The sequence below is a fragment of the Pleurodeles waltl genome, chromosome 2_1 (genome assembly GCF_031143425.1).
Source record: "Pleurodeles waltl isolate 20211129_DDA chromosome 2_1, aPleWal1.hap1.20221129, whole genome shotgun sequence".
NCBI lineage: Eukaryota > Metazoa > Chordata > Amphibia > Caudata > Salamandridae > Pleurodeles > Pleurodeles waltl.
This window is the reverse complement of record NC_090438.1, coordinates 295,221,751-295,245,563: the sequence shown is the minus strand read 5'-3', so window position 1 is coordinate 295,245,563 and position 23,813 is coordinate 295,221,751. Positions and strand designations below refer to the sequence as shown.

At 41.7% G+C, this 23,813-nt stretch overlaps 1 protein-coding gene across 1 annotated transcript in view; it reads right to left on the bottom strand.

Annotated features, from left to right (window-relative positions):
- The window catches only part of GPC4 (glypican 4), a 187,571-nt gene that overhangs the window by 57,882 nt on the left and 105,876 nt on the right, over positions 1 to 23,813 (bottom strand). The window contains exon 3 of the mRNA XM_069212519.1: positions 22,654 to 23,045. Within this exon, the coding sequence (XP_069068620.1) occupies positions 22,654 to 23,045 (392 nt within the window). The remainder of the gene's footprint in view (positions 1 to 22,653; positions 23,046 to 23,813) is intronic.

Sequence of the window (23,813 nt, the reverse complement as noted above, 5' to 3'; positions counted from 1 at the left end):
AGCAAGCAAAGGACTGTTTAAAAGTCACAAAAATGCCTGAAGGTGGGCCTTCAGGGCATAAAAGTCACTTGACGGCTGCAAAGCAGTTATTACTTGAAAATTATTGCATCCTTACTTGAGCCAGTATGACTAAACCCAGTTAACTTACAGAATCCGCCTCTGAAATAGATTTGAGTCACAGTGGTGACTTAAATGCAAATTGAACGGTATTTTTACTTTGGGGTTCAAGAATAGATCCTACAAGTGAAACACATTGAGGTCCTGATGGGAATATAACCAACCACACCATTAAGAAGACCAGTACCAATCCAAGAGCCAGGACATTTCCAGACTCGAGATAAAAAAAAGTCAGAAAGTAAAAAAATAAAAGGATGGCAGACCTTACCCACCTTCACACCCAGGATCTGGAACGATATTCACAACTAGCATCGGAATCGATCCAACCATCATGAAAGCAGGAAGAAACTAAAAACTAATGTCTTTCAGAAGCACGTCCACCTTTACATTAGAATTGTATGTCTACCAGTTGCAAACAATGCGATTCTTCCCTAGGCTTCCCAGCTAGGTGTGCTCTACAGAAATAATGTAACATACATACATTCTAATAGTTCTCACACACACACACACACACACACACACTCTCGAATTTCACTAGAAAGATCAGCAATATGTAGTCTATTGGCGCAGTTTGAAGACCCTTTGGAAGCCATGCATTCCTATAATTACTATCAAGAAGGGATGTAGGGTTCCTGATAAATGTAGAAGAAAAGTCTCCTAGATCCCTCTGCTCCTTTACTGAGCTCTCAAAGATTTCTGATTCTAGAAGTACTTCAGTATGAGCCACGGTTCGGTCCCTGACATCGGGCAGAATGCGTGTTAGACGTGGTATGCACAGCTGGGTGAATGAGCTCAGTCCAGCCCAGTGTGCAGAGCATGGGAAATTGTCACAGCCACCCAATCATGCTGAATGTATTTGGAACGCGTTCACAAAGTGCTGTCAGCAGCTTTATTCACTGGCAGGAATTTAACTCATTCCAACACACACCACTACTCTGTGCGGATCACAACGGAACACCCAGATGACACCTACCATTAGGAATCTAGGACGACTGAAGGTTCCCGGGCAGCCCCTTAGTCCGCCTGAAGCTTATGGAATACAACAGAGCATCTCTGGGGGAGAAACTATGGAGTGCAGGAAACCAATACGACGAATAGTCCGTTATAAAGTAAGCATTTTAAAGGAATCGCGAAAACAAATCAAAAACAACTCAAAGGTGTCTAGACTATTCTCCGTTAAGGCTATTCCCTGATAGGCACAGATTGTTGATAGAGATTTTTTTTGTTTTAGAATTGAATCTGTTTAAAGCGTGCAAACTTATGTCTAATGATTGTAAGTTTTGACAAAACAAGCATAGGATCTTCAAGTTTACTATAGTTCTTAGACCACAGGTGAAAATTAGGGCTCTTATCTGATTTTCTGGAGAAGCACAAGTATTTGATTACCTTTAGAAGGTGCAGACCTAGGAGGGGGCTTTAAAGTTTAGAAAATACGCAACCTAGTGGTAGCTCTAAACATCTATAAAAGGCCAGAAGAACAGTAGTTTTAGCCCGAGCGTGCAAGCGCTCTGGCATGTTGTAATCTATCTGTGGGCTTTCAACCACTCCCACTGCGCGTCCATCACTACACTCGTTCATGGGCTTGCCTTTCAAAATTCCTTTGTTAGCATTGGTAAATGGTTTACGTTTGTCCCTCCTTGTGGCAGTTTTGTTACCAACCTTGGCCATCGACCCTGTTACATGGATAATTGCACGTTTGCCTATACGTTTGACTGCTGGCGAACTTTTTTCTTTTTGTGTGTTTCCTTCATGCTCATGGCGGCCGTGGCGCTTTGATTTGGCTTGCTTATGTCAACTGTTTTACCTTTCATTTTCAATTTATGTGGCAAGAAAGGTCCAGTTAGGAATTTGCAAAGCAAATAGCTCTAACTCAAACACCCTTGCTGTAGGACCTATCTGTTAAGGCAGTAGTGCTGGCTAATCTCCACGCACGGAGGTGTAGACTGCACAGGCATGGGCGCAGGACACTTCCCTGAATCGACAGAAGATCCTACCTAAGAACCAGCCTGATCAGAAAACAAATGCTCATGTCCAGAGGTTCTGGATACCACACTCTCCTGACCCAATTCAGGACATAAGAGGTGGTGCAAGGAAACCATACAGAAGTCCTGCGCTCTACTCTAGGTGGAATGTGTCTCAAAGTGAGAGCCTTCTTGGGAGCACTAATGTGCAAAACTGTTGATACTGCATATTCTTGGTGGTGGGGAAGAGATCAAGCCAAGGTTCTCCTCATTATTGGAAGACAACCTGTGCTACCTTCGGGCTGTAGCTGCCATTTGTGATCTGCTGAGCATCTCAGGCTAAGTTTGTCTGATTGGTATTTAAAGATCCTGCCAGGTGAAATACAACCAGGGAGATGCCCTGATGAGCTAGTCAGGTCTAGAAGCACTCAACCTCCTGCCAAAGATAACAGGACCCCACCCTGCTTGTTACAAAACCACATGTCAGTGGTGTTGTCCATGAGGACCTGAACCAGTCTCACCTTGAAGGATGGTAGGAATACTTCCAACTCCAAGCAACTGGCCAGCAACTCGAGCAAACTGATCAGAAGATGGGTTTCTCCTGAAGACCAGAGTGCTCTGATCGTCACCTCTCCCAGATGGTCTTGCATCCCAGCAGGGTCATGTCTGTCACCATGGTCAGCTCTTGATAGGGCAGGGACAGGAGAATGCGGTTGAACAGCCACCACTGCAGATCTTTTGCAGTTTCCTCCAAGACCTGGATGGAATCTGTGGTGCTGGGCTCACTGAGACTTTAGATCCCACTGCATTAGCAAATGTAAAGCATATATTGGTTGTGAATCTCCAGGTTACAAGTAGTGGGTGTAGCTTGAGGGCTATATAGTCACTACGAGGGAAAATTGTTTGTTTTTTCAGTTGTACCAAACTGGAGCAAAACTCTTCTGGGACTGATGGTAAGGTGGAAGCAACTAAGTCCCATACATTTATAGTACTATTCCAGCAAACAGCAGAGGTTGACTGACCGGAGGGTGAGGCTAGTGGAGGAAAGCATCCTCTTCCCATATGCCTCATTACTGTTTGGCTCTCTGTCTGGTGGCTAGTAGGAAAAGAACTGAGGTTAACCCTGCTAGTGAGAGCTTGTACTACTAGGCTCTCAGGAGCAGTGGGGCAGCATCAGGAAGGCTGTGTCAACTATAGCTCATCTGTGATAACATGCCACCTGGATGTTTATAGGTGGGCAGGACTAGAGTTTATCCCATGAGGGTGTTGGTAAAAGCCTTGATGAAGGGGAGCAAGGTTCAGATGAGGATGGTCAATGTTGTAACACTTCGGCGAGGGCATTGGTTTTTACTTCAATGTAAGGCAACTGCAAATCCAAAACTTCAGCTACTTGTGTCCTGAGGTGTCCGGTCTATTGGCCTCCTGTAGGTCCTTGGAGAAATTGACGTCATAGTGTGTGGAGAAATTGTGCTCAACATTACCATCACCACCAAAAGCTGGATGGCTATGGTCAAAGCCTGATCCATAGAGTTTTGGGTGCATTGAAGGATGGCTCTTAGGGAAAAGATAATGTCTCATCAGAGTCAGAGTGAATAAGATCAGGTACATTTCAACTGTGTCAGAACGTGGCTTTGGCAATTGCTAAGACGACTTGGTTCCAAGTTGGACTGAGCAATGCAATTGATGCCCTTCTCCATCATCAGAAGCAGGAACAAACATGGACTGCAACGATGAGCGTGGAGTCGGCGTCCGAGTGGGTTCAGGAGGCACACACAGTGCTGAAGGCAGATCTAGCAGCAGTAACCTGACTGGAGTCCTCTGAAGATCCATCAGGCTCAAAGGCACAAAAGAGGAAGCCAGAAGGCTGCTGAAGATGCAAAAAGCATAGCCTCCTTCAGTGCTCCAATCCATTGTGGCAATGCTGAGAGACTTAGAAATTCAGAGTGCAGCAAAATTAGCTAGAGAATTGGCTCCAAAGTAGGTGACTGGGAGTGAGACCGCAAGTTACCTTGATGTCGTAACAACTTCTCAGATGGAGAATGGCGAGGCTGGAACAAGGCCCGGTTGGACATTTTGTGACTTACCCAAAGACTTGGATCTCAACAACAACCTTTCTTTCACAGGACTGACAGCAAGAGCAGGAATGGGTCCTGCTTGACTTCAAGCAGGAGGGAACCTTACGAGGCTACCTGTGGTGCTCGGTGATGTGCAGCTTAGCTTCATGTTCCTGGATCACCTTTGAGTGCAGGGTCATGTGGGGAAGGCAAGTTCCCCACATGGACTGGAGTTGTGGAGTGAAGTCAAACACAAGGGACAGAACCTATGGGAATCTGTCATAGACATATATATATTTTTTTGCACCAGTTCTTACAAGGCTTAAACTCTGTAGCTTTAGGAGGGGGACATGTTCCCTTCGACACTGGAAATCATTTTGCGAGAAAATGTTTGTCAACTGATGAGACAAATGTAGGAGCTAGATTTGGATCAGTGTATGTATGAAGGTGTAGAAAGAAAGGAACTGACGTCAGTGAGATTGGGTGGCAGATATATGAAGCTTCAATCATCACTTCTGGGGTGAAATGAAGTCATAATGGAGCTGCATGACGAAACCTACATACACACAGGATTTATGTTTAAAAATCTTCCTGCTTTTCCTGAGTCTGGGGATATTCTAAAGGTGAGGAATCTGAGATTAGAAGCATCCATCAGAAACTAATGACACTTCACTCCATCCATCATCACAGACTCACTCACTATTCGGTGTTTCTGCTTTAGTGCTAGTAACCAACCACAGGCTGATCTGTACACATCCAGTGCAGATGCATGCTGGCCATGTACCCAATAAAAACCTAGTCATTTATCTCGAAACGTGACATTTTTTTTTAGGTATTGATTTCATGTTGCAAAATGTGATAAAAATGATGCTATTAAGAGTGATTACAGATGGGTGAATACATATTCTATAACCATTATTTTTCGACAATAATTCTAGCACAGAAAAATCACCAAAGAAATATGGTTCTCAGGTGATGAATTTTACTTCCACTCTTCCGTGGTACTATGGCCTGTCCGTCAATCAAAGCTAAATAAACATATACTAGATCTTAAAAAGAAAACTAATAATCAAATAAAATCGTGTTTTAATTATCTACAGTCTCAAAATAAGTCTTGTGAGACAACTAGTAGTCTGATGAGCATTAAGTGGCTTAAAAATACTTCAAATGTATCTGTTTTATGTAATGCAAAAAAAGTAAAACTGCTAAAATCGGATACCTACCGAGTCTGGGCGCTGGCAGATCGTTTACATTTTGCAACCACGTTTGCACACAAACCGCTTTCAGAGAGTAAAGATACGGGTGATGGCAATTCTTTATCATCAATGACCTTACAAGGACTTTTCTAAGTTATTTTCATGACTTAAATCATATCTTCGTGTACCCTTAAAAACCCTGTAGTTAACATTTAACCAAGAAGCTCGAAGGCGCACGTGAGAAACACGATAAAAGAAGGCCGCTAGCACTCTTGCACAATAAACCTTTCGCTCTAACAAAGGACGGGGCTTATAACCTTATCTAGGTTGAGCTGCTTTCAGCTATTTATCGTTCCTCGCCTTAATGCAGCCACAGGGTCTGTCTGGTAAGGGCCTACACAGAATGCACCTGCCCCAAGCTTGCATCGTAACTAAAGAAAAAAAAGTTTGAGCCGTTCCCATAGATCTCAAAGCTTCTCATAATAACTTTTATGATCATAATAAAAGCTTAACAATGAACCTTTCTTCAGTGTGTGCATTTAAAAAATGACTGTGCTTGGCGAAGCTGGCGAAACCTGAGTGCTCCTTAACTGGATCGCAGTTGTGGAACATGTGCAAAGAGGCAACTTTCAACTGAAGGGATGTAATAAGTGAAATGACACACGGCTGGTGTGCATCAAACCTTGGAGGCATTTTTTATCCAAATAAAAATATCCTGCAGTTAGGAGCTGTAATAAAAGGCATAGGTAGTATGTGTAATGGGTACCGGAAGTACCTCATCAGGTGTGTCCTATATTAACAAAGCATTTGCCAAATCAGACCCCAGGGGGCTGAACGCCTACTGCTGCCAGAGAAGTTTGAGTAAAAGTAGCTCGTGCATTCTTGTAAAATATATCCACAGGCTTTAACTCAGGATTTTGCCATTAAGGAGTGCTTACTCAATAAAAAACAATAGTACAAGCAAAGAACAACGAGAGAAGAGAAAGAAAAATAAAGGAAAAAGAAAAAGAAAGGAAAGGAAAAGGGAAAGAAAGGAAAAGGGAAAGAAAGAAGAGAAAATAATACGAGAAAAAAAAAGATAAGGTATCTCCACAGACAACAAAGTAAGCAACTAAACTCTGCAATGGCTCACAACATCTGTGCTTCACCCAGAAGACGTCATTTGAACAAAATGCAGCATTTAAACTTTACAAGTGGATAAAAAGCCAACAAAAACACTTCATTTCGAAGTGCGCAATTACAGGGCAATTTGTACAGGAAAGAAAATGACTCAAATCTCTAATTTTGAAATTCAAACATTTTACACCAATCAATAAAGACGCCAGAACCTTTAGGCTGTGAAAAGTATTTTCCGTGAATTGAGCAGCTTTACAAGTCCAAAACAAAACAAACTGACCTAGTGTAATGTAATCTGGTGCTCATGTAACCAACTCTGACGCCTTTGGGCCATGTTCACGATATATGAACCTGAAAAAAAAAAACTAGAGGTGCTCAACCCATGACAATCACGTTGAGAAAGCAGCCCGTGATGAAACAATTGTTGCCTGTCCGGTTCTTGCTGATGTTAATACCGATTTGCACTGACATAATCTCTACTAATAAAGAAGCCACTATCATCCACAAAACTATATCTTCTAGAGCAGTGGTTCCCGACCTGTGGTCCATGGACACCTAGGGGGTCCGCGACTGCTTAGAAAATTAACAATATTGACAGATTAGGTCCCCAGCTTTCAGTAATGAGACAGCAGGGGATTCCAGATTTCTAATAATGATTTAGTGGGGGCTCCCTAAGTTGCAGTAATTATAAGGTAGGGGTCGACAGAAGTCAATAGGTTGGGAACCACTGTCCTAGAGCTCCTTATTGGTGTGAACTAATTTCCAATGAGAACCTTTGCTGTACTTGCATTGCTGTGTTCATTAATGATTGATGTCAGAATACCTTAAATGACACCTCATGGGAACAAGTGGCTAGAATGGTAAGAGCACCTGCAGATATACAGTGGATTACTAAAATATTATAATTAAGTCACAGAAGTGGAAGCTTTTTTCTTCACTTTACTAGTAGCATGTTTTTACATGTGCCTTTAGCAGTGGATGTGCCTCTCATCACAGCCATTCAATCATCAACATGTTTCCAACTGCATGAAATGGATTAGCGTTCAAAATCCTCAGTGAATTCTATTATATCTAGTTCACACCCCAAAATTATCAAGTTAAATTAACGCACATTTAGGAATAATGTTGTTAAATATATTCTCACATGGTTCAAAGTAGCCAAATTCATAAAATGTGACCAATAAAAGTGAATAGACATAATGCTCTACCATCACAAACAGAACAGGTAATGGGTGTAATTTGCTCTTGCAAAATCAATGATTGAGTTCCTTAAATCAATGTATGCTTAGTAAGGTGTCTTTCCAAAGCTCTTATCTTGTGCAACCAAATGCCATGCTCACATAGAGATGGCCTACATGTGCCCTTGTTTACACAGGTCACTGAGAAAGGCTTAATTTGAAACAGTTACTAAACAATTTTTTTTTAAATAAATTTCACAAGCATCCTATCTTGAAAAAATTCACAGTTCACCCAGAAAATTGTCCACTATGGAACCAAAAGTTTACATCCAAACCAAGGCAATCTTAGTATACATACCTACTGCAGACCGAAATGAATACATTTTGCAGATATTATCTAGCAGAGAGACTGATTATCTCGGATGGGGGAGGGGGTGGGGCGGTGGCAAAGGTCTCTTTGCTGTACCAAACTACCCCAGATGCAAGATTTTTTTTTTGATTTTTTTTTTTTTTTAATAAACACCCGCTGACTCAGTCCTTCATGGGTCCACTTCACCTGGTCACCTAATTTCACATGGTTTTCAAGAAAGAGCTAAAAGGACTTCAGCAACACTTTTCACTCTTGTGTGGGCCACACTGTATCTGTCATGATTTCACAAGCCCTTGATATCTCTTCCTCGATTTACGATCAATTAAATTACTAATTGTCTACACTTTGTAGATACCTATGTAAGCTCATCTACACCTTGAAGTTATGTATACTGTATATGGCGCACGTTATTCATGAACATGAATGCTTCTATCTGATCATGTAAACCTTTCCTTCCTTTTTACTGAATGGCTTTTGCGTGGCTTTTTACCTAAGGTACCATAATTTGTCCTTACTGTTGACTTTCCATGACTACAGGTACTATCCCATTCTCTATTTAAAGTGCTCTGGTGCTCTCTGGGTCTATTTGGTTCTTAGGAAAATAAAAACTCAAATAAAAGTACAGTACTGTTACAAGATATTTAGTAACACAGACAGAATACAATGCTACAGGTTTCAAGGGAAAACACATACTAACAAGCATTGGCAAAGTTAATAGGGCTCGCCTATGACCAATACTGGCTTTGGCAATGTTGTGTAGCCATGATGTACAACAGCACGGCTGCTGTGCAGCATGGTTAAACCAAATTATTTTCTAAAAAGTGCTATGAAGTGGCCAGCGCTAATACTTTTTTATAAGCTGTGTGCTCCTGAGGCAAAAAGGAGGGAGAGAGCAATGCAGTTAGAGGGAGAGAACAGACAAGAAGGGCTGGGTGTCAGGTTGACAGACAACGGAAAACAGAAGGAGACAACGGAGGGTGCTCGAAGGGGATGGGGCAAGCACACGGACAACGAAAGGTGAGTGAGAGGGGCTAGGAGCAAGCGCATGGACAATGATGGGTGGGCAAAAGGGTATGTGACAGGCACGCAGAGGTTGGCGGGTGGGAGAGAAGGTTGAAAGAAAGCAGATGTACAGTGGGGGGTGGGGGAATGGTTGAGGGTAGCCATATGGACAGGGTGGGAGGGGCTAAGGGCAAACAGACAGACAAAAGGGTGGGCGGGAGGGTCTGAAGACAAATAGATGGATAATGCATGGTGGGTGGGATTGTTTGGGGTAAGCAGAAAAGCGAGCACATGGACAACGGTGGGTGGGCAGGAGTTGTTGGGGAAATACAGACAACAGAAGGTTGGAAAGCTGGGGGGAACAAACAGACACTGGAGGAAGGGTGGGCAGAAGGGACCTAGAATTACAGAGGCAGAAGAAGTACATGAGGGTGACAGATAAAAAAATACACACTGTATTCCTAGAGTGCTTTAAACAAAAAAGAAAAAATAACACATGAAAATAATTGAACAACAGAAGGGCACAGTAATGCATCCATGCTCCAGTGGAGGGACAAATACATGAAGATGAAGAAAGCTTATGGAAGTTGATCAGAAGCAAGCAAATAAGGACAATGAAGCCAACTAAGAAATGGGTGGCCGCTCAGCCCTCTGAAAGGTAACAAAAGATTTTGCAAGAGACAGGCAGGACCTAAAAATTACAAATTCTAATAGTCAAATGTAAGACTTTCCTACTATAAACAAAACAGTTAAGAGATGTTACTTGGTCTCGCTAAATATATGTAGGTCTTCCGTTAATCAAAGGATGCCTTTGCAATAAGTGTGCTCTTTAGTACTTAATTGTCATTGTTTTAGGGGTTGGCCTAATTCGCCCTTGTTTTCACAGGTCCTTCTGCTTTTTTCTCACTGACTGACAAGGCCTCAGGGAAGAACCAATGAACTAAAGTGGCCAGGAGCCCTATAATAAAGGAGAAGTAATTTATTCTGTGCATGTCCAGCATTTTCTTGATTATGCTCCACGTTAATCTAAATTGGGTTACCTAAGTGGGTTAACTGAGTTGCCCTCAATGCCCTGAACATGTACCCTTTTTCTTATCTCCCAGTATGCTGCCCATCCACTAAGCATGATTCGTGTCCATCCGCTGATCATGACACTTCTCCACTCCCTTATCTCCCGAGTATGTCCTCCACCTCAACTAAATACATTCCTTCACCATCCCCTTTCCAACACCTTAGCACTTCTGTTTGCTTGACATGTCTTTCCACTCTCTGCTGAGCATGCCACTCCCCCATACCCCCGGGCACACTCCATCACTGGGCATGGCCCCTCTCTCTTATCCCCTGAACATGATCCCCATTCATTTCGTGCAAGCCCCATTTCACATCCACAGCCTGTCCTTCCTCAATCTTTCTAGCATTTCAATATCTCACAGCAAGCATTCTTACATTAAAGGAACATATTTACCCAGCATTTCTCCAATATATACCCCTTATCTACCTTTATCGTGTTCGATACGAGCACAAACCCTCCTCGCACTGTTAACACATTGTGCCAGGGTCATGCTCATCACAGAGTTGTTTCCCTATCCCAAAGACTGCCTGACAGGGTTGAGGGAAGAAATTGTAAAACAGCATGCCCTGAGCGTACTCGGACTTCCCAGAGACAGATGTCAGGCTGTCATTCACACCCAGCCTGAACCAACCGCATTTTTTACTTTCAACACTCAGACAAGTCCAGCTACTGCTTAGTCTCCACCTTACACTATCTCTCGGCTTAGCAATGCCGCAGGAGGGATCCGCATCCTCTTCATCGAGTCGGATTTGGGATTTGCAACTGCGTCGTGGCGCGCGCTCTCCAGAGCTCGGAATACTTCAACGTTCGACAGCACAACACACACCAGAACCCAGAAAATAAGCAAGGGCGTGAACCATGGCAGGAAGAAACTCCGCTGAGTAATGAAAAACACATTTAGTACTACAGTGTGCACCAGACGTATGTTCCTAATTATCGGCTCATACGAAATATGGAATTCTTGGAAGCATTTAGGACTTACTGCTGCCTCTTAACGTTGGGAGCAAAAACCTCACAGGCACGACAGGAAATGTCTTGTTAAGCAGTAATCAGTGCCGATTTAAATTGTCCAGCATTGGTCATTCTACTTTCACGGTGCCTTTTCATCCTAAAGGGGATGGATGCCCGGTAATGCAATACACTAGATTAGAAGAATGTATTTTTTGATTTTAGAATGTTCTGAATGTATCTTTCAAATAAATCTCGAAGTATAGCAGTTCCCGAGGTGCGAGGGTTTTCTGTTTTTGTTTATCCAGATACTGGGTAGATACTTGTTTGGGTCACATGCAGAAACCAAAGAGAAATAGTTTTTGGAAAGCAGGTTACGTGAAGGCGTCGGTGCATTCGCACACTGCGTGTAGAAACAAGGATAAAAGAGTCCACTAGATGGCGCCCCGCGTCACTGCTTAAGTCAACCAGTAAGGAGCTAATCTATAGAGATACAAAGTAACGTCATTCATAATTGCTGGTCTTGTCAAGGTCTGTTCACCTGGTAACGTTATGAGTAACTTTAATTTACACGGGTGCAACTAGTAACTGTGAATCAAAGCACGAGTTTAAAAAGGCGTTCAAAAATATGTCGAGCAACCCATGCAAAACCATCCTACTAAATAAACGACATATAAAAATAAACTTTAAAAAATAAACACATTCAGAAGAAACGTAAACATACAGTCACACGATTTTTTGCAGGTATTATGCTGAAAGAATGCTCTTGTGATTAGATATATGAACCTACCAAGAACGCAGATTTCAAATGGTGGTATCCCCAGACCCAATGAGATGCATAAACCTTCCAAGTGGTAACTGGTTTAAAGGAAATAAAGTACGAGGACGGGCCTAAACATTTTTCTGGGTGTACGCTAAGAAGTGCCAGGTCTGACTCAAGCCATTATGAAGGGCTGCAGCCTACGGAACTGAGGGATCAGCCCCAATGCACCACGTGCTACATCAACCACGAAAGTGTGCATTTGCATGGGGCAAAGCTGCGGGCCTGCAGTTGTGCGACTGGTCCCTCTGAAGTGACCAATTCAACTTGAAATTTATCTGAGTCAGTACATGAGCTGCAGACAGAACAGCTCAGAAATAAAGCAGCTGCCGCAACTTACTTTTTACAAGCTGTGTTGTCGTAGAAATACAGGTAAGGGTGAAGGGCAGGGCAAGGATAAAAAAAATAGTTATGTTAGAAGGGGAAGGATTGCCCTGGTCTTTGGAAGAGTGATGAAAAAGTGAGAGTAAACTGGAATGAGAGGCGGAAGAGAGAAAGTAAAAGAGGAACACTAATTCTGTATGACCCAGACAAGGAAACCAGATTGCAGAGAACTTCTTTCAACACAAAAGACATTCCTTGCATGGACTCCGCATCCTGGGAATGTTATTCGTTTTAACGTAATACGAGTGCAAGGCACATGGAGGAAGTTTCTTCAGGGCGTCTTTAAAGGCGCTTCTTGAGCAACGGGTACACCTACAACCCTATAGGATGTTTAGGTGATTGGATTCATGGTCTTACAACTAAAGCACAAAAAACTTTCACCCACTACGCGCTGAAGGTGGAACACATTCATGTTCTGGTGCAACACACCCGTCCACCCTGCTGATGGCATGACTACACAGCCCAAAGCAGCCTGCGCTCTGGCATGGGCACCCGGGACACCCAATGAAAGTTAACCTTAGCCTAGCACCTCCACGCCTCCCTATCTATCCACTACCACCTCAACTGCTGCCTATGCTTCGAGTCCCATACCCCCATGTACGTGCCTTCATTGCTGTCCTTGCCTTCCATAGTTAGCTGCGTTATACTTATTACAGGACGAAAAGCGTGCTGAGAAAATTCAGATCATAACGATGGTAACAACATTTTCTTCAATGGAACTTAGTATTTAGTTCCTCCTCCTTGACATGTCTGGATTTTTCAGATACACGTCATTGGTAATGTTAAATAGAGGCATACCTTCAAGCATCTATAGGATCGGTCAATATGGCAAGTTCTATACGTTCCGCAGGTAACGGCAAACGGAAAGCAAAGAGCCTCATTCAAAATGATGGTAACCATTATTGACATTAAAAAATGTACATATTTACCCTTTCCGCAAATACGGCAAACTTTAATAGGTCACATGATGATCTGACAAAAACAGCACCTCTACAGAGAGCACACGCTCTCTTCAGGTCGAGCAAACCACACTTCCTCTATAAGGTTGTCCAGATCACCCCCCCCCCCCCAAAAAAAAAAATAACTATCTTAGTGAAAACGAAATATTAAGATGATTTTCTGTTGAAGGCCGCCAGAAACCCGAATGAAAAATTCTGATTTCCAAAAGAAAATTGCAAATGTCCTTTTTTCAAAGGATGCAGCTGATAAATTAAGTATCCCCAAGGGTGATGCCATCTTCAAGCCATTCCAGGAGCACGGCATCTTTCAAGGATATCAATATTCAGCGCCAGGAATATGGCGACACATAGAACACAAAATAGTAGCTACGTTATAAACAAGTAATTTACACTGACCGTTTACTTAGTATGAACCTGAGGCTGTTTCATAATATATTTTTGCGTATTCATACCTCAGTATTGATCCGCATGTGCCATTTTGATTGGGGAGGACATTTACATATATAAACAAAACACCACAAAATTAGAAGTGTGAAAGTGATAACTCAAAAACTATAAAGACTACCAGAAAAGGTAAGACATTTTTGAACCGAGGCTAAGACCAAGGTACTGGTAACAGACTAGTGAATATAGGCAGGTTTAGTGGGAGCTTTTTCAATAATTTTAACTTCATTTTTATTTTTTGGTGTGGAGCAGAAATCAGTCCATCAGAACATGGCCACGAGAGCTACCTGAACAGGATTGTACAGCTCGGGACCCTATTGTCAGTCATATTCAGTAACACAACCCCTAGAGAGCTTCACCACCAGGCTGCAGAAGGTACTCTTTAAATGGCATGCTCAGATAGAGCACACCATATCGCATTTAAGCATTTTTGTTGTTAATTATGGTTTTTGGTTTTGTGGAGTCTTCAGAGTGAGATAAGGGATGTGGACACCACAGTGAAGTCAAAGAGGGATCCAAAGGCTCAGATAGTAGTTGCAGAAGATTAACCAGTAAGGTCTTTGCACTTTTTGTTAGTTGAAAGGGACAGTTCTTAAACCCAAGAGATTACATCCTTGTCTGTCTGATGCTGGTGGACTGTGCTGGTCCTGCAACGTTTCCCTCAACAAGGACAACGTTTATACCAACAGTAATGCTATCACTACGCTGGGCTTTGACTGTAATAGGACTACTAAACAAAACGTTTAGGTATCTTCAGAAGTATGTTCAGCATCTGAGAACAATGATGGACTGTACAGGCACTTCCAAAACTTTTCCCAACACGAGTTATATATGAAGGGATGTGAGAAGCAACAATTTTCTTAAGTTGTCTCTTACAGGATTCTAACGTACTGCACACGTATGACATAGCCAGCACACAGGCATCCAGGTCTCCATGCACTTGAGCTAAAGAAGTAAGTAGGAGCAGCAGTAGATGGCAACTCAACGGAGGATTCAAGTCTGTCAAATAACCCGCCGGTCCAGCAATAGTAAGAAGTCTCCATTCAACTAGATACATGTGATAAGAAAGAACAGCTCTTCTCATTTTGTTAGCAGGTGAGAATGGCTAGTTTCTTTCACTACATCTTGTATAAAGATAAGAGGCCCAGTTTAGCAATATATTAGTAATATCCCCAACTCTATATTGATGAAAACCTGAAGGCTAAACAGTGCCAGACACAAGAGGCTTCGGAAATGATCTACACCCACAATTCCTGCGAAATTACAAAATTCAAAGGTTTACTTTCAGCAGGCCATTCCTCACAGGGTAATTTCTTAAATATTCAGTAGTCCAAAGGTCGCGACTTCAGTGCACAAGCTTCATCCCCACATCATCATTCTTTCCTTCCTCTTCAAATAAGTCAATGGTGATGTCGGACACAGTGCAGGTAGGGTCCCACATGATGGGCTCCAAGCTGGCAGTATACCCCAAATCCATGTAATGACAAAAGATTGATCATTGGGCTCATTAACAATGAAATTACTCAACCTGTGTATGGTCAAGAGAGAAATTCAACTAAGGCCTTTCCCAGGTAGGGCTATTAACTTGTGGATTCCCTTACTCTAGTCCACCCTAAGTAAGGATTTGCGTGTGACTGAGCTATAGTAATATATTATCCTATAGTAAAACCAAAAAACAAAAAACAACCCTACAATTTAGACACAATATTTCTTCAAATCACGTTAAAAGTTTGAAGTTACATAAAATATTACATTGACCCCTGAGTTTCATGCGACCAGTAGATATTTAAAAACTGACACACTTTTTTGAGACAGGCCTGTAGGCAGGAAGTGTCATTCATGGGCAAAGCCCAACAGATGGACAAAGCACACGAAGAAGAAATTCAGAAAGTGCTTCAAAAAGTATCTTGTAGGTGGCAGGGGCCTTGGGGCCAAATGACAAACGCAACTAAAAGGTGCATTTTAATAAAGTGAGCATGTTCATGTACTCACCCATAGACCCGATTGTTTTCGTGAAAAACTCATTTTAATTTTGTGGGCTGTACTGGGGTAATATGATCTGTCGATTGACAGGAGCCCGAAATGGTTCTCCCAGACCCCAGTGGAGAGCAAAAGCTAAATATGTGGAGGTCCTGCCTTCACAGCATAATTAGATCTTTACAGTAACCTGTTATTATAATTAAAAAAAAATGTTTAGGGAACAGATGCCAATCACCAGGAAACATTATACATTCTGAAAATAAGAGCAAGAAATTGACAAAATGCTATGTCCAAACTGGTGTCTGACTTTTTGAGCAGGCAAAGGTTCATGAAACAGATGCTACTTATTAGATGGTGGGCGCTTGTCACATAATACAGATGGACCAACAAATGATGCTCACATACCACACTGAGCTAAAGAGACAGGAAAAAAGTTTCCAGCCACAGAGGAGTTATTCTTTCTCCTCTTGGCATTCTACTCTCAAAATGTTTTCTTTCTTCACTTATAAGGCGGGTGTCCCGTACCTGATGGGGAGGGTGAAGGAAAAAGAAATAAATGAGCTCGCCAGTAGCAGGTAGAAACGCTGAAGACTCGGAGTGCATCTCCTGTACATGTATGTCTTTCTCAGAGTGATTTACCTTTCATGAGGGAAGCTCAAGGTTCAAGGGGCTACCACTTGTGGTCACAAAGAATGTCCTTTAAGTGAGGAATATGGTATAGAGAGGGTTGGTAGCGGTGGAGTATACTAGTTTGTGTCGCGAGAGGATGTCCACCTGACTTGACCTCATGCACACCAAAAAGTGCTGAAATATGCAATTGTCAAGTCAAATGGTGAGGGTTTTTTGCCTTTTATAGGCAAAGGTCTGGAAGGTGCAGCTGCAACCAGCTTTCTACTGTGTCCAACATCCTCAGTGAAACCAGACATTTCCTGCACATGTACTGAATATAAGCAAAACCCATCTGGTTTGAAACAAGCCATTTGCTTTTTGTTTATTACATTTATTTTGTATATAAATCCTAATGCACGATCTCTCATTTGGAGGCTACAAGACGTATTATGAGTGCATTATGAGGGTTCAAAATAGGTGTTCAGAGGCACCGATTTTCCATCTGATAACTAAGAAAGACAGCGATACTATGCTTGCTTTGATTTTAGACTCATGGGAAGGCACAGTTGTAAAAACAAATGGTGTGGAAGCTTTGCAGACATTTTATACACAGTAAGGTATATTTACTTTTCATACGATATTTGGGCCAGGGGTGTCAGGTGTGTCTGAAGATGCAATCATTTTTTTACAACCTTGGCTACGTTCTGTGAGAAACACTGCAACTTCACACATTTTTCAGTTTACCCATATCTGCATGACAATTGTGGCTTTTCTGACAATGTATGTTACAAATTGTAAATGTGCAGACAAAAATACTGCACCCATTTCTGCTGTTCATAGAAAATCAATGTGAGAAATAGGGTAGCTTACAAAAAGTAGGCATACATCTTCCACCTTGTCTTCCACCCCTATCTGGTAGCATCAAAGAACGTAAGTGAAAACATACATGGAAGACCTAAACACACATGAAACAAAATGAACAGGCAAAACGGAAGATTTAATGAGAAGGAGGAAACTATATCCAATACTAGAACAGGAAGGAAAGACATGATGCTTGTAGCTCATTTTTGCTTCAGCAGCTCTAGGGATGTATTAAGAGATTGGCTGCATGTGTCACAGGAACGTTTGGAGCACAATTTCCTGCTGAAATCTAGTAAGGCAAGAGAAATGTAATTATTACAATGTTCTGGTCTGTTTAAGATTAATGTAGCAGATTGATTATGCCTTCCTTCAGTTTTCCAGATTTTGCAGAATACCGGACATATATTGCTATGGAGCCACACCAGTAACCGGGAAACAAGCGATGCGAACAGAAAGCTGTAAAGGAAATGTCTACAGCTCTAACGATCTTGAAAATTGCTCTGAAAATTGATGGTTTACATTGCAAAATGGACAAGAATGTGGATTGTGCTAATACCTGCATTAAATCATTAACAAGGTCTCTGTGCTTTTGAAACTGTCTGTGAGCATCATAAAAGATAATCCAATAACCTCACCAAGATGCCCATCAAAACGGGGGTTTGTACACTGGCACTACTAGGAGCATTCCCAGTAATGAGAAGGAAGTCATGTTTTCAAAGCTCATCCAGTGGGGATTAAAATGTCGCCTCCAGCACAATCTCTCCAGTTCTGTCGATTCGATTCTGTCAGACAATTGGAGTATTACTGACTGACACAGACAGATTTTTGAAGCAGACCTTAATGGCAAAAGAAACACACAACTTAAACCCTCAGCCCGAGTGCCCAATTATTCCCGATTTGGCAGGCATCAAAGTTAGTGGTTGAACTGGGAATGACAAGAAATGCAATAAAGCTGCATCCCCAGTGTTCTCCCCGAGATATTTCACCAATCAAAAGCTGAAGAAATTTCGCAATGAGAGAATGGCTGAAAATGAGCAAATATGATCCAAATCAGATGTGAAAAAACTGCTTTTCATGGTAATTCCTCATATCCGAGATTCCACTCTGGGTCCTGCTGTGAATGCTGCAGTATTCCTGCAGTCCAGAATTACTGACAGTAGTGATGTACATAATTCCAGATATGGGAACACCGATGAAGTATACCCGGTGTGGATGGGATAAACCACTGTCTTTTCCGTACAAGCAAACCTTTAGTCTGGGAAGGATTTACTTTTAAAATACTATTAGAATCCCATATCCACAATATCTTAGCCCTATTAGAGAGAGTTAACTCTACTCCTACCCATTATAGAAAGCACTATGGGCCAGCAATGACAAGGAAACTTCTATGAACAGTATGGCACAACAAGTATCACTCCATTATGTCACCATGACTGTTTGTGTGCTGCATTTTTTAATATTCATATAAAATAGATCCACATGTATTGCAATAATCAGGGGAATAAGCAAGAGGACATGCATACATTTTAACATCCACATATATATTTGCAATGATGTTCACACAGGGAGCACAAGACTGTCAGTTACTATATGTAAGGACAGACAAGATCACTGAGCTTGGAATAGCATGCAGCAGCACTCTGAATAGACAGCCACCCAAGAGTAGGCTGACTCACATTTTCTAGTGCTGTCCTTTGAGAAAGCCCAGAGGAAGCATGCCATTCTAGTCTTTCATATATGTCTACATGGGAGCCAGAGCAGGGTCCAGAAGGCTGCTCTATTCATTCTACATCTGAAAGCCCGGGAAAGCCTGAACATCATGACCATCATTGGTTTTCTTCTTAAATATCCTATGCAGCCTGTGGGGGAATCTGATCACTAAGACAGGGTCTTAAGAGTTTCAAGAAGGTGCAAAGAGTGGGAGAGCCATAGGGTACAAATGTATGTACCTCAAAGTTGACCCCTCCAGCAATTCTTATTCTCTAACCTTGGAACAATCCAGCAATCTAGTCACTTTTTACTTCTGAGATAGATTTCATATTTTCAGAAGACTTCCTATCGGTCCCATTATAGTGAGAAAGTGGTTAATGTAAGACACAATTGGTCCTTGTCTCGAGTGTCTCTCATTCTCAAAAGTAATATGCAATATGGAGGGTGCTAAACTACTAACCCTCCAGTTGCCTAAGAAGTTCTTATTTTCCAAGTTGTGGGGAACCATATCAAGAGTCTCCACCTCATTAAAACAAAGTCAACAAATTGTGTGGAAGCACTCATAGCATATCTATTGAGAGGAATATGCTAGTGTAAGCTCACCCCATGCAAAATAGTAAAAAACTGGCATGCATCAAGTCCAGAGTCACCCTAGTCAGAACTTACTGAGAAAGTGAGGAGAGAATACCTGGTCATACCTAGAAGAAGAAGAAAGGTAAGATGCATGCTGCACATTATTCCCAAAAAGTGAGGCATGCCACATAAGCAGTATGTGCCACAAAACAGATGTATTACATTTTGTCTCGGAAAAAGGAGAAACTGGCAAATGAGATTACACCCAGGTGTTGAAGGGAATAATTAACGATCCCAAAAGAGATAAAAGGTGTAAATTAGTGTGCATCGATGACTGAGTTGGAATAAGAAAAGCTAACTGAAGAATCCTTAATATGGGCAAAATATACATTGATGAAGTGATTGGGTTATTCCTTTCACTGTTAGGCATCCCTCCTCCTCCTGCCAGTGTTGAGCCATTTTTGGTTATTTCTGAATTGGTAGGTACCCATACTAGCGTGTGATTTGGAGGGTATTTTTCAAAATGGCATCTTTCTTATACACTGTCTTACATTTGAAAGGCACAAATGCAGCGAAATCCAATTGGTCATAACAAATGCTTTTCTATTCTATGCTCCTACAAGTCTCTCGATAAAAATAGTACCTCACTTGTGTGGGTAGGCCTAGTGCCCACAACAGGAAATGGCCCAAAATGCAACACAGACGCAGCTCATTTTTCCAACAAAAAATAATTCTCTTTTTCTGATGTAGGTGGCTCTAGATTTTGGATCCTAGCTCAGCCGGCTCCTAGGGAAACCTAGCCAACCTGTACATTTTTTTTTTTTAAACTGGACACCTAGGAGTATCCAGGATGAGCTGACTTGTGGGGCTCTCACTACATTTCTTTACCCAGAATCCCTAGCAATTCTCAAACTTGGACTGAAAAACACATTTTCCTCATATTTCTGTTATGGAAAGTTCTGGAATCTGCAGAAAGTCACAAACTTCCTTATACCCAGCATTTGCCCATGTCTCCTGATAAAAATGATACCTCACTTGTGTGGGTACGCCTAGTATCCGCGTCAGGAAACTGCCAAAAAAGCAACGCAGACGCAGCTCATTTTTTCAACGAAAACTGACTCGTTTTCCAATGTGGGTGGCTCTAGATTTTGCACCCTAGGTCAACCGGCACCTAGGGAAACCTAGCCATCCTGTACACTTTTAAAAACTAGACACCTTGGGGAATCCAGGACGGCATGTCTTGGGTGGATGCCATTAGGTTTTATTTACCCACATTGCCCTACATATCTCCAACTTTGCCTGAAATCACACATTTGTCTTACATATCTGTGATGGAAACGTCCGGGACAGCAGGAATCCACAAAATTCCTACCACCCAGCATTGCCCCACCTGTGTCAATAAACACGTTGCCCCACTTGTGTGCTTTGTAAAGGAAATCACTCTGGTGCCCGCACCAGAGGGGTTTCCAGTGCCATGTGCACGGACGGCCGGGAGCTGTCCGATGCACACTAGCACCATAGCATCAGACTGCTTCCAGACGTCCGATGAATGGAACCGGTTAACTCCACATGGAGGAATCCTAAGTGCGAAGGCAACTCAAACATATGAGCTACGCCAAGAAGCATGTGAAAACAATTGTGAAACAGTCCATTGAAAAGAATAGTTGCCTAGTAGAAGTAACGAATGGAGTTCCTCAAAATAATGTTAGTGTGAAATCACATCTTACCCACTTGGTCAGAAAAAGATTTAAATATAAACATAAAGGCTGTTCACTTACCGTTCCAACAGGAGGAATATGTACTCCTGATTTCGCAAATTGCAACACAGGCCAAGATTGTACGGAGTACTATAAATTGGACTATCTTTGCTAATTCCAGTAATAGAGAGGATATACAAACCAAGAATGATGGATTCCAATTTTGATAGTACCAAATACATCGTTGTTACCTCAGCAAATACATTATCTTTTTGAAATCTAAAATAGTTGTGTTTAAAAGTATTATTTATTTACTGCCAGGATTGCTTCCAGTCAATTTACTGGCTTCCAATTTATGCACTATGTGTTTCAACACGCAAATCCCTATTATTATATAACTCTGTGCAGAAAGATTCCAAAATCATAAAACAAGCTGCATATACCCCATATGCTAATGCCCTTTCAAAGGGAAAGCCAAACCTTAACAATATGTAGCTCAGTGCCACCCCTCTTCAGTCTTTTCTCACCCACTAACCCAAAATGGGGCATAGAAGTACCTTCCATAAGGCTCATAGTTTTTGCTTACCACTCTAGTCCTAGCCCAGTTCGAAGTGCTCCCGATTATTGCAGAGAATGGCACTGAGAAATACACTGATTTGTCCAAGACTAAAAACAAATATCAAGTAGGACAGTCGGGATTGGCTAGATTTTGTCATTTTTTGTCCACGCTACAACATTTTCTAAAAAATGTGTTTCCCTAGGATATGACTCCCTCCCCTCAACATGTCCATAGGGATTCTCCGATACACAATTGAAAACCAAGAACAAATTTATTTACGGCCTATTTCTGAGGACTACTCTTTTCACCACAAGTTACCAATCTGAAGGGAGTGATCATGTCCCACTTTATGCTGGCTGTATTTTTGTGCCAACATTATAATACAAAGTAGAATGGGAAACACACAAAAATTACAGGAAGTCTAAATAACTCACACCAACTCACCCACCACTGGACCAAACTGCATAAAACTTGGACAGCATGAAGCTTGCTTCCCAGTACACATATCTAAGGCATCTCCTGCAGATTAATCTAAGAGAAGCAACTAAAAATTATGACAAGATTAATACTGTTCTTCTGTAATTGTCATCATCACCATAACTTGACAGTAGGCGCTGCCAACTCCGTAGCATACAAATACATGCACATATGTGCGCTGCCAACTCTGTAGCATACAAATATATGTATCTGTACACAAAACATTCAACCATGAGTGTGATCTTGTGCCAAAAAATAAGAACACAGATGATCCTCAGATATAAAGGACTTTATGTATAATGATGGATTTAGAAAAGACTAATCTGTATTTTTGCTTGCTCTGCCATTATTTTCCATAAGATAACCCATTCACAGGGTGCTGCTGGTCATATTTGAATCTTCAACAGAATATTTACATAAGACTTTTGGCACTGCCATTAAACAAGCAATCCAACACCAATATCTGTTCAATACAAAATTTAACCCAACTTGTTTTGTTGCTGTAACCAAGGCATTATTTGTTTACTTATGATCAGATTTTAAGAAATTCATCAATATTTGCTTACCGCAGAAACTTTGCTGACCACATCCTTTGCAACTGCAAGTCCCTGTGCAAATGTGCGTGCTGCCACAAACGATCGAGTGACTTGTAGTTTCAACTTGCGGGGAACATCTCCAAACGGTTTCAGCTGATCGGTATACTTGCTGATACATTCCAGATATTCCTCCGAAAAAATGTACTCTTGGTTCACAAGCTGGAACATGCGCTCCAAAAGGCGTGCCCAGAAGTCGTTCAGCGTATCCTCAAGATTAACACTTCCACCCACATAGTATCGCTTAAGTTCGACAAACAGATCCTTAAATAGCTCCGCGTTTTGTGTGTATAAACGTCCATATGTCTTTACAAACATCTCGTTCAAAGATTTTTCAGCATTTTCAAGAAGTTCTTTGAAAAATTCTGAAAGAAACAAAATAATTGCTTTTAACTACAATAAATCCAACCCTATCATAAAAGCACTCCGGTTCAAATGAATTATTAAAGTTAAAAAAATACCAAAGACTTTCCTAGACAATGATTTAGTAATTTACTGATATTAAGCACACAGCAACAATTCTATTGAAGCCAGGCACTGATTAATAGCAGATCAGAACCAATCATCATCCACATCGGGTCAGGCCCACTCTTATCCAACCTAAGAAAGGCCCGAAGAGCATCCAATTTACCCATCGCCATCTAAAGGGATTCATAAAACCTTCCAAGTAAAGAGATGCACAACGTGCAGACCCCTACTTTCATAAGCCACACATACAGAAGTTGTCATGGTGGGTTTGGGGAGGACCAAAGGTGCACTGTCCTTTATGTGCACTGTAAAACCACAGGTCTAATCTCCATAGTAATCAACAGTAATGAACAGTGTGGCAGTCTAGCACTGCCACGTGGGCCAGATTGAAAGGTAAACTGTGTGGCCTGCGTTTTTGATCCAGTCATGACCAACAGGGTAAAAGAAAAAATACTATTCAATGTGACTCTTCAGTTGGGTGCAGTCTGGTACCAGTGGCCACTTACAGCATTGGGTGTTTAATTTTACTTTAGACACTACTAAAGTTGCCTCCACTTCAATGCAATCAGCAAATGGGGAAAATGAGTTCCTCAGCTTTATTTCAGAACCTCATTTCCTGTTTCCAAATATATTCGCATATGTACCACTTCCACTGGTAGGCCACC